Below are 12,659 nucleotides of genomic sequence, written 5' to 3'. Positions count from 1 at the left end.
GGAGAGTCTGGGTCTACGAGACATGCGACATCTTGTCTAGGGCAAGTGGGAGATGATACTGGGGTATGCCTTAGTTTATTGTATATTGTACATTTTTATATTGTATTGGACATGCGTCATCTTGTCTAGGGCAAGTGGGAGATGATACTGGGGTATGCCTTAGTTTATTGTATATTGTACATTTTTATATTGTATTGTACATTAGTCCCCCGAGTCATTAGAACAAGTGGAAGATTGTTGGGATTGGTGTCCTAATTCTCCCGGAGTCTCGTTGTTTTTAAAGATACACATTGTTTGATGAATAAAATAAATGTTATTTCATTCTAAAATTTACTAATATCCAATAAACAAAGCTCCTTGGTTATCTTATGTGAACTTAAGCATGTATATGTGATATACAAGTGGATTATGCCTTAAGTGATAACCTAAATAGGTATGTAGTATAAGGATTAAGGTTGGATACCTGATCCTGGTGATACTACAAATACGACCCGTTTTGTAGAGGTTTACAAGTGTTGTAAACTATTACAGATAGTAGATCCTAACCATTCATGTAGAGACGTGCGAGCAGAGGTGTCTTATACAAAGAGTTTGTATAAGACCGAACCACGAGATGACTAGACTTTATATATAACGCCGTTGATGCTAAAGACTTACATCTCACGTAACGACCGTAGGTGACACGATCTCAATCCTAAGTGTTTTGGGAACTCTTGCCTTTGAGGGCGGTCCTTTGATTAATATTGGTGAGAGTGGCCAGATGCCAACTCAACATGCCTACCTTTTTGGGGACTTGTCTAATCTGAAAGCTGGGAACTCAATCCATAAAATGGAATTCACTCCTTTCCCGAAGTAGGGATAAGTAGAGAGATTGCTCCCTTAAGGGTTGAATCTAGGGCTTGAACATAGTAGCCACAGCTTCTCTTTGGAAGAGAGGACTCATTCATAGTAGGACTATGACTTATGTTCATTAGAGGAATCAATGGCACTTAAGGAGTTAAATGTAACTATAGGGGCATAACAGTTATTGTCCCAGCTGTACTTACGAGCAATCTGTGAAGGGTTGTCGCACTGCTGATTGGTTAAGATGGACACATAATATATCTGTGGTAAGGAGAGTTCAGCTGTCGATATTTAATGGAGCGCCTAGTAGTTAACAGATGGTGGATCCCCGTGACTAAAGAGTTTAGTCAGTTATTCATGTACTGTTGAGCTTCGAGCTACAAGTCCATAAGGTCCCCTTGGTAGCTCAATGGATTCAGTTGAGGATTAATTCTTGGTGTTAATTTGAAATGTTCAAATTGACAAGAGGTAATTCGATTATATATGATATAATCGGTATGGTGTATGAGATACATCTAGTGGATGATTGATGTAAATGATATTTACATTAAGTACCATACAATAGAAAAAGAACTATGGTTTATATGTTTTATGAGATGAAGTATTAAAACTATAGATCATAAATATAGTATGATAAGTTGGTTATCATTTATATTTATAATAATATTAATTATTGGATAATTAAATCTTTTTATCTAATAACCAATTGAGTGGGAGGTTATTGGTGGTTCATAGTAACCGTGAAATAAAAGGAAAATTGTTTTTCTAATTTTAGTAAGTTTTAGCAAATGTTGAATTTGTGAATTTTCTCACGGAAAAGAAGTTGTCAAGTAAATACAATTTACTGAGTGACAGCTTGACAAAGGTAAACAATCGTGTAGTGTTTTTAGGCGACAGACACGGAACTAAGCGATGAGCTAAACGATCGTTTAGCTTTTGTTAGACGGTCGCTTAGCTTTTGCTAAACGATTGGGCATCGACCTATACGATAGATTCAGTCTTCTCCCACTTCCTCAATCGTTTACACGATTGTTGATTCCTCCATTCTTCTGCCTCAAACCAAGTCCACACAGAGTTCACCCTTTGGATTCTCACACCAAGAATATCAAGTTAGCCTTCTTGGTGGTGTCATACTTAACTCGACACCATTGAGTTTCTGTGGAGTCCGTTCGTGTTGCTAGGGTGTTCATGACCGAGGCGATCGCTGAGAACGAGTGTGCGGTGTTCGTGTTGTGGAGCGGTCATGTTTTTCGAGCATTCGAGGTTGCTGTGTTCGAGCGTTCGTGAGCAAGGAGCGTGGAGACGAGTCAACAAATGTTCGTAGCATTACTCCTTATTCATTTGTATTTTCATGCTGTAATTTCTTTAATGAATGCGTAATCGTTTGTCTCTGTTTACGACTGTAATTTGTAATGTTCATACATGATTGTAATTTGGAATGATCTTTTTCGTTACTCATGGAAATCCTCGTGTTTGATTTCCTTTAGTCAGTTCTTATGAATTTGTTAGCTTTGAAGATGTAGTGGGAAAACCTCTTGAATCTTCTTTGTCTTGCTTCTTGTAATTGCCCCCTCAGGTACATACAATGGTCCAATGATTGAATTCACATCATTCCCCTCTTTCTTTAAAAGGATTTGTCCTCAAATAAAGGTTTGTACTCCCTACATCAAAAGAAGTTAAATCAGCCACATAAAATATAGAACTTACATTGTACTCACCTCGAAGATCTAGTTTGTAGGTATTGTCATTGATTTGTTCTATCACTTGAAATGGACCATCTCCTATTGGTTTACATTTAGATCTCCCGTGAATTGGAAACCTTTCCATTTGTAGATCAACCCAAACCCATCACCGGTTTCGAAAATCAATATCTTTCTCTTGTTATTCTTGCAAATGACTAACTTGTGAATTTTCTTTTCAATACTTTCTTTGACTTCTTTGTACAAAATGTTGATGTCTTCTTCCTTGGAAACAACTGTATCACTAGTAAAAATATTAGATGGAAAAACATCATTAGGACTTGGTTAAATCACTAAGCACATTCTTTTACACATAAGTACAAAGTTTGGTACTTCAAATGAAAACAGATTCTCCACTTCCCCTTTTCTCATAAATAAACTCACATTCTTTCTTTTTTTTCATCAAAATCTTTCTTTTTTCTCTTTTGCTTTTCACTTGCCTCTTTATTTCACTTTTTATTTTTTATTTTTTATTTTCCTATCTTCCTGTCAACTTACTTTCTTCTCTCCTCTCTTGATCTTCAAATTATTTTCTTTTCTTTTCTAATTTCAATTGATCATAATGTACTTCATATGGAGATAATGGAAGCAAAGTAAACTTCTTTCCTTTCAAAGTAAATGTGTAATTGTTCAACAATCCATTGCATGTGACTTCTTTATCATATTGTCAATGACGACTTAACAACATATCGCCCGCATGCATCAATACTACATCACAAAGAACCTCATCCTTATATCTTCCCAAAAGAAATAAGAGCCTAGGGGTTTACCTTCAATTCTCAATTGTTTGTTAAACATTGAAGTGTAGAGGTTGATGTCCTAAATCTTGTGGTTTCATAGTTTGTAAATTATTTGTATAACGAGTTATTTATTTAATAAAATAAAGTGTTGTTTTATTTGACATTTAGTCTACATTAACCAAAAACCAATAAACTAAGATCCTAGATTATTTAGTATAGCTTAAACATGTATGTGGTGACATACATGTGGATCATGTTTAAGTAATAACCCGAATGGTCAGTAGTATATGGATAAGGCTGGGTACCCTTTGCACTTCCAACATTGAATAGAGCTAGATTTCTCTCTCGCCTCCTTTGAAACTTCATTCTTTTTAGCATTGGAGCTCTCAGCCTTTACCCTTTTAGTAGCCACAAACTTCCCTTTTGCTTCACTCCTATTTACAAAACCATTATTGTTTTAAACTTTAGAATTTGAGAAGGAATTAGCTTTAGATTTATACCTCTTGGAGTGCTCCTTTTCTTGCATTAATGATCTTCAATTTTTATTGTATAATGATACATATCTTCCCAGTAAAGTTGGAGATTTCTATCAACTGGATGAACAATTTCTCGATTCAAACCTCCAAGGAATATAGACATGGTGTCTTCCTCATCTTCTCGAATTTTTGCTCTTTCCATCAAATTCTCCATCTCTTGATAATATTCAGCCACATTTTTTGTTCCTTGCCTCAAAGCCTGCAATTTAGTTTTCAAATCTCTTTCGTAATGTTTTGGAATATACCTCTTTTTCATGGCTTCTTTAAATTCATCCCATGTTTCTATTGGATCTTCTTATTTTCTTCTTCTCTCAAATTTGAGATGTTAATACCAATTTTCAATATGGTTGGTGAATTTGGCAATGGCAAGCCTTATCTTCTTATTTTCACTATATGTCTTGCAATCAAACACATGTTCTATCTTCCTTTCTCATTCTAAGTATGCCTCTACGTCCACCGTTCCACCAAATGGTGGAATTTTAAGCTTAACTTTGTTATCTCTTTCTTCTTTAATTCTTTCTCCTCTTCTAGGTTGCATAAAATTATTTTTTCCTCTTCCTCTCACGTTTTCTCTTCCTCCAACTTGTCTTTCTTGTTCAACTAAACCAATCACTTTCTCATCTTCTTGTAAGATTCGTTCTTCTCTTTGTTGGTGAGCCTTTCTTTCTTGCCCATCCTCCCTCATCATTTCCATCACGCCTTAAGTGGCTTGAAGAATAGCCATATTAGGATCTTGTACTTGTGGTACTCCTTCTCCTTGTGACATTTTCAAGTTAGTAATAAAAGGACCTCACCATACTTCTCATCAATTTCATTCAAGGATAGTCGTGTTAGCTCAAAGATGTAAGAGTTGACTTAAATATTGGCACAATCTCACTAAAAGTTTGATGAAGACCAATTCAAATGAACAACTCTCACAAATTAAGACTAGAGTAACTCAACCTTAGGATCAACGACTCAAAAAATATTTGTAATTTTTTTTTTTTAAAAAAAAACTATTGACAAGAACTTTCATGTGCTTTGGGTCTTTGACTTTATTATTATTATTGCTACTATCTTTTTCTTTATTATTTTTTTTTTTGCTAATGTTTTTTTTCCAAGAGCAAGTTTGAAGTAGATCTCAAGACAAGTTGTAGTATGTCTTGTATTACAAGATGTAAGCAGATGCTTTGGAGGAAAAAATGAAATTGAAAACAAATTGAAATAAAGCAAAAATATTTCACCTATAGAGCCGACCAAGAACAATGACCAAATGCTCTAATACCAAATGACAAGTTCTCGCAATGTGCGTTGGATGTAAAGCTAGAGGTCCTTCTAGGATTCTTGTAAACACTCACAAAGAAAGCTAACTTAGATCAAACTTAGAATCTTTGCTGGTCACTCTTAGATCCTAAGACAACTCACTCTAGAATTGACTTGATCAAGACTAATCCAATAAATTGATTTAAACACCAAATCTAAAGCAATATTTGAAAGAAAAGACAACACCAAAGGGGTTGAATAAGCACAATTTTTTTTATATATTGATAATATGAGTTTTAGAGAGCATTACATGTCTTTTTAAAGGCCAAATCTTCGTGGATATGACCAAGAACAAACACAATTAATTACAAATAGTAGAAAATAAGACCTAAGAATTTAAAACTTAATTACATACTAATTAATAAGTCAAAATGCTAAACTTAAAAAATATAGAAAGACTTCAAATTATCTTAAATAACTCCTATAGGAGGCGACAATAATTATTTGCATCTTTGATAAGGCTTGACATCACGTTTTCCCATGCAGTACACACTTGACAGTATTTTCTTTACAAAATCTGCACACTACCTCCATACCATCTTCCAAATTATAAGACTTATCTCGTGTCATCTTCATGTCATTATCTACTTGACTCATTGAACTAACATTATATATAAATTTGGGCTCAAAATTACTTGTCGGTTCTTGTGAATTTGCTAGTTTTTGAAGATGTAGTGTGAAAGCCTTTTGAATCTTCTTTGTCTTACTTCTTATAATTGCTCACTCAAATACATGCAATGGTTCAGTGATTGAACTCATATCACAATCTTCACAATGCCAAGATGCTATGAACAAAATTTTGGTTGCATTTACTACTTCTCTTAGGCTTCAATAGTTAAATTCTTGCACAATTAGCTTGTGTTTTCTTCCCATACACCTTGGTTTGCTCTATTTGTTTCAAATCACAACTCAAACAAATAATCTCATGGATTTCACTATTTAGGCCCCGTTCGAATTGATTAGAAGGGATTTTTTTTTTTATATAAAAAAAGTCATTTTTATTTAAATAAACATTGTTTATAATCAATTTTGAAAATGTTTCAAAAGCTATTTTGAGTGGTTGCCAACTATTCTAAATTTTTTAAAATGACTTATTTTCAAAATTAAACATTTAAAAAATTAAACAAAACACATCCTTAATCTTCAAAATTAGTATAAAACAAGTTCTTGAAATAACACAGTATATATGCTATTAACATCTTGGTTGCAATGACTAGGTTTATGGATTTCTTCATATTTTTTAAGAAACATTTTTTTTTTTTTTTTGGATCTTTTCACTTCTTGGAGAGAGAAGAAGATGAGATGTTCATAGAAACTAGTCTTACTGAATGTGTCAATTTGTTCAGACAAAATATTTAGAAAATAAAATTTAGTGTATGAAAATGAACTTAATTTTATTGATTTGTGTTTAAGTGTTCTATCTCTAATATATAATCCTTTATGAAATTTTTTCTCTCCCCTCTCTCACTTTGGCTATACGCTTATGCTATGGAAACTCAATTCGATTGTAGTGGTTCTCTAAAATGTTTACTTCAATTCCAGGATTTTGAATTTGAAATTTCAGAATATAAAATTATATTAAAAATAATAAAAATGTTAATAAATATAGTATTTCATGTTATAAATGTTAAATTAAAATATATATTATATAATGTATTAAAATTTATATGGTATTACAAATTAATAATCATACAAAATTTTCAACATAAAACATGCCCATAAATTAATAATTAATAATTCATATTCATCATAATATTTGGTGGGTAACTACACTAGCCTATGATTTATAAATTCGCATTCTAAAAAAAATAAATCTAATTTATAGGTATGGTGATTAACACAAGCATCATTTGAGAGATAACATGGACAATTTTATAATTGATCACAAATTTATAAGTATACATAGGTTAAATATTTATTTTAGTTCCTACGCTTTGAGTCTTGTTCAATTTTAGTCCATGTATTTTTAAATATTTAATTTTAGTCCATGTATTTTTAATAAATCTCATACCATCAGTTCATATACTTTGATTTTATTATTATTATTATTAAAGAAGCCTACAAGAAGGTTTGGAGTTTTTCAAAACTATTTTGAATGGATCTCCTTCCCTTATTATATAATTATAGAGTTTTTTTTTTTTTTTTTTTTTAACTCAGTTAGTTCCGCTCTTTTGTTTTCGTAGTTCTACAACTTTAGTGGAGGTTTCATATCTCTAGCCATCTTGACATATGTTTTAACCAATTAAATTATGTTCAAGTTGATGATTATTATTAATATGAAAAGACAAACAACTTATTCGAGCTGGAGTTTGAATATTACGTGACATAATCAAACCTCGAACTCATTTATGTACTGTGGAAAGATAATGTAAAGTATATGTATATATTTTCTTATTCGTAAAGTATAGAAGCATATAATAGCTCAATTTTGACCCTTAAATCATCATGGTATAAAGATGAATAAACTAATCTAAAAGTGCACATCTCTCTCCCCTTTCTCAATTTTGTACAATTCGTGGCCTTTCTTTTTCTTCCCTAACGACCATCTTTTCATACTTTATGTCTCTCTAAATGTACAATACTCCTTTCCTTTTCTTTTAGTAATTGGATCTACATGAAGGTGAATAGTTATTGCATATAAAAAAAAATAATATGCTACTTTAAATATATACAAAGATCAAATATAGGAAAATATATCAAAACATTTATAAATATAACAAAATATCAGTGTAAGTAAGTGATAGACTATGATAGACCACTATAGTTTATCACTGATAAACTCTGATGGATGTCTATCAGTATCTATCGTTGATAGAATGTGACATTTTGCTATATTTAAAATAATTTTTCTCAAATTTTAGTATGTTTAACAAAAAAAAAATATACATTATGCCACTATAAAAATTGTCAAGGACTGTTCCTATGTCATATTTTGATAAACATGACTAGGTTTTGAATTTCATTTTTTTTTTTTTTGATTCAAAATAGCAACTTCATGGAAATTTATGATGTGAGATATATATATTTAGAGTCTCTTTGGATCTTTGGAACAATTCAAGTTTTTTTTTTAGAAATGAAATTCTTTTAAGTGTTAAAATGAAATTTTAAACACTTGAAAAGTAATTCCAAACAGGTTTAAAATAGGTAAGAGACAAAAATTTTCATACAGTTGTGTCGACATGGTGATCGGAGTTCGGGTGACGATAAGAAACAAATTTCACCAAATTCTTTTGAGGACATTCTTGATCCCACACGTCATTCACTACAATCAATCTTTAACAACTTCCATCAAACTATATAAGTAACATTGGATTGATTTAGAAAGATGAATTAAGAAATCAACTTCCACAGCCTTAACCCAAAGGAGAAGACATGAATATTCTTAGAAATAGATTGTAGGGAAAGCATAATCCCACAATCCAAGTTTACATATTCCCCAAACTATCCCTTCATCAATAACATCAAAAAGGCAAAAATATATGCTTGATTTGTAGAGGAAGCCAAAGCCTTAAGCCAACTATCCTTCAAGAAAGTAAAAGAGAATAAAGAAAAAAGATGGCAAAAGCTTCTCTGCCACAACTTGGAAAAGAAAAGAAAAAAAAAACCCTCAAAACTTTGCCTACAAAAGCTGGTTTTTGGCTTCCCTTAGCTTTGCAAAAACAAGTTAAGTTTCATAGAGGCTGATCTCTTCTTCCTTTTTGTGCTTAGGAAAACTTGCCATTATTAGAAGCTTCTTCTTGTTCTTGATCTTGTTTGTATAATATGATGGGAAAGAAGAGCAATAATTTTGGAGTATTTTCCCAAAAGAAAGCATGTGCTATTAATTTTGTAGTGAAGTTGTTTGGAGTAATGATGTTGGTTCAAAAGGTTTGTGGAGTTGAGTTTCAAGTGGGAGGATCAAAGGGTGTATGGGGAGTTCCTTCAGATCCTAATGCTCAAACTCTTAATCAATGGGCAGAATCAAGAAGATTTCAAATTGGAGACTCCTTAGGTAATTAATTAATTCATGTTTTATTTATTTATTTTTTTTTTACCATCCAACAATTTCTTTTCTTTTCTTTTAGCTGTATGAAGATTTCAAATTTTATTGTTTTTTCCCCTAAATTTTCTTAGTTTAAAGTAATTGATGACAAATTTCAGCATAGCTCCACTGTTTACGAAGTTAGAGGTTTGAGTTTCTCACCCTCACGTATAGAACTAATAAAAATCAATCAAGTGAAAAAAAAACCACGTTGTTTGGATGAGTCACTATAATTTGACAAATGATTTTATATGGTCTTGAAGTTTGAAATTGAATTATTGGGTCCATTTGATAATCATTTCACTTTTAAAAATTAAACGTATAAATACAACTTTGATTTATTTGTCTAGTTACGTAGTTTTAAAAAACAAAGTAAAATTTAAAACTTAATAAAAAAATAGTTTTTAAAAACTTGTTTTTTTTTAAAAGAATTTGACTAAGACTTTAAATGTTTAGTAAAATAAAATGAAGATTGTGAGAAAGAAGTTATAAGAAAATAAGCACAATTTTCAAAAATTAAACGTTGATCAAAAAAGCCTTTGATGCTTTCCAATAATGAACTTAATTTGTTTTGTGTTTTCAAAATTGACATTTTTCTAACAATTCCTTTATACTTTAATTTTTTGTACAAATTTTGACAAAAGAAACATTTTTTTTTAGTTGTTGAAGTTAAATTAGAATTTTAAGAAAATATTCATGAAAGTAGATTATAAACAAAGGAAATTGTTTAAAAACCTGTAAAATAATTTTTAAAAATAATAAAATCAGAATCAAATGAACCCTCAATCTCCAAAAATTATGTCCTGTTCATCAAATTAGCCAACAATTTACTTATAGGTGCCTTATTTTACTTCATTATTTTCTCCATATCCCTTCAACAGTTATAAAAAAAATACTAGTAAATTTTATTATATAAAAAAACCATTTGTTTCCCTGAAAGAAAAAATAAAATTTTAAGAATTAATTAGGTTTAGTTGTAGGAAATTTTTTTTAGTATTCCTGCACTCCCTACTCTACGTTTGCAGGTTTACATTAAATTTTTTATCATAAATTAAAAAAATTATTTAAAAGATGGGAACATGAAAATCAATTAATGAGAATAAAATATTCTCGATTTTGAAAAAGTGAAATTTTCTTATCTGTGGTGCAGTGTTCAACTACCAAGGTGGGCAAGACTCAGTACTATTAGTGAATGAAGATGACTATAAAAATTGCCACACAGAATCGCCCATAAAGCACTTCTCAGATGGCCACACTGTTATCAAGTTTGAAAAATCTGGCCCTCATTATTTCATTAGTGGGATCAAAGACAATTGCCTTAAGAATGAGAAATTGGTTGTGGTTGTCTTGGCTGATAGAACCAAGCAATACTCTGCTCCACCCCCGGCTCCGGCTACCGAATCCCAACCCCCCGAAGCTTCCGTCCAGATGAACCCGACCCCGTCCCCGATCGCCGAGGAGCCTCCCGCTAATGTTGCATCGTCTTTACCTATCGTCACCTTTTTGGGTTTAACTGGAGTGTTTGCTACTTCAACTGCTCTTCTTTTGTAATTGTGTACATTGTAATTTGATGGTTAGGGTTTTTATTTTATAATTGGTTTGTATTATTATTTTTTAACAAGGAGCTGTGATGTTGTTGGGGGTGGATTGTTTGGTGTTCTTTTGGGAGTGAATAATCTGTGTGTTGTGCCTATTGTTTGTTTAGTTGGCATAGATGACAAAAAAAAAGGTAATAATCTTGGGTGGTAGGGTTAAAAAAGGCCCTTGTTTGCATGTATTATATATTCAAATAAATGGATTTTCATCAAAAAGAAAAAGGGAAAGGAAAATATGCTTTATATATACTTTGGTTGTTATTTTATTCCCCTATTTATAAAAGTTTCCTTGTCATCCTTTGTCTTTTGGTTGAAGCTTACTTAACATATATATGATATGTTGGCATTGAGTATAGCAATCTATCTTATTAACGTTGGAGTACGACCAAAGATCTACATTGATTAGATAAGGGGAAGATCTATGATACATAAGTAAGGACAACTATCTCCAACAGTATGAGATCTTTAAGGTGATTCCAAAAGCAAAGTGATAAGGACTTATACCTAAAGTGGATAACATCATACCATTGTGGAGATATTTGAATGGTTGTTGTCCTTAACAAGTAGTATCAGAGTCATGCCCCTAACATTTAGTCGTGCAGTAGTGTGCCTCGATGACATAGCCACATTGTGATCTGTAGTTGAGCTAATCATGATACGAAATGGGATCTGGTGAAGAGGAGTTGCTCGAGTTAAAAGTGTACTAAAAAATAAACACGAATGAGATGACTATTTGAGGGGAGGTTTATTGGTCCTTCGTTCAGTAGGGGATTGTTGGAGTACTCAAACATTTGAAACTATATATATATATAAAAAATTGATTCGAGGATGCTAGGCTTTTTAGTTCTATATCATTTATACTTTCACTTTAAGTTCAAATCTTCACCTTCATATTTTGTGTCAAATAGTGAAAATAAAATCCATCCAAGGGGAATTTTCAAAAATAGAAAAATAAGGGCAACTATTTACACAAAATAGCAAAATTTAATCATTTTAGGATTCTATCAGTGCCTATTAGTATTTTTTTTTTTTAATTTCTTGTAAATAGTTTTTCTATGTTGAAAATTTCCCTTCATCCATTTTCTTTTAACAAATCAGTTTAAACATTTAGGGGGCATTTGTGGTAAGAAGTTGGTTATTGTAGTTCTAGGTTCTTATAGTTAGGTTATTATAATTTGTATTTGAGGTGTTAATTATTTTAGTTTGGACTATAATAGTATGTGTTTGAGATGTAAACTATCTTAGTTTGAGAAGAAAATAATAAACACTCTAGTAAAGAATAAAATAATGATGAATGTTAAATAGTATAAACTGTAGCAAATAGTAAATACAGTAGCAAATCAAGATTTTGAAATAATGTTGACGATAGCTAATTGGGGATTACAAAATAGCATGTACGGTATCAAAGAGATAGTTATTATAGTCTTAGCATAGTTTTTGCCCTAACGCCCCTTAATTAAATATCATTAGAGAAGAGAGATATAAAAGAGATCAACGAATGTGAACTATATGTATATTAACAAAAAAAAAAAAAAAAAATTGACATGGATATATATGTGAAACACATGTGTATTGAAGAAGGGAAAACCCTAAGCAAAATAATTGAGAGCCATGGATAGAGGAACTAAACAAAGGCCAATATTCTTAAGCCCTGTGCTACAATAGTTCTTATTATCCCTCTCCACAAAACCCACTTCAATTATTCTATTTTCAACTTCCCCATAGTCTTCACTTCCTTTTCCCTATAACAATAAAAACATAACCCCAAAAACATAGTTAGATTGTATATCTCAAAGAATTGCATTCTAATATAAAAAAAAAACCCACAATTTTTTCAGGTAGAAATTAGAAACCTTGTACTTTGTTTGATTGATCATTGCTCT

At 31.5% G+C, this 12,659-nt stretch overlaps 1 protein-coding gene across 1 annotated transcript; it reads left to right on the top strand.

The window, feature by feature from the left end:
* The first annotated feature begins 8,803 nt into the window (after positions 1–8,803).
* On the top strand, positions 8,804–11,025 carry LOC120090042 (early nodulin-like protein 3). Its single transcript, XM_039047530.1, has 2 exons — positions 8,804–9,151; positions 10,332–11,025. The coding sequence occupies exons 1-2, from the start codon at positions 8,923–8,925 to the stop codon at positions 10,730–10,732; spliced, it is 630 nt and encodes a 209-aa protein (XP_038903458.1). The 5' UTR covers positions 8,804–8,922; the 3' UTR covers positions 10,733–11,025.
* The last annotated feature ends 1,634 nt before the right edge of the window (positions 11,026–12,659 follow it).

The sequence above is a fragment of the Benincasa hispida genome, chromosome 11 (genome assembly GCF_009727055.1).
Source record: "Benincasa hispida cultivar B227 chromosome 11, ASM972705v1, whole genome shotgun sequence".
NCBI lineage: Eukaryota > Viridiplantae > Streptophyta > Magnoliopsida > Cucurbitales > Cucurbitaceae > Benincasa > Benincasa hispida.
The sequence above is the reverse complement of the archived record's forward strand: the minus strand, read 5'-3'. Positions and strand labels throughout refer to the sequence as shown.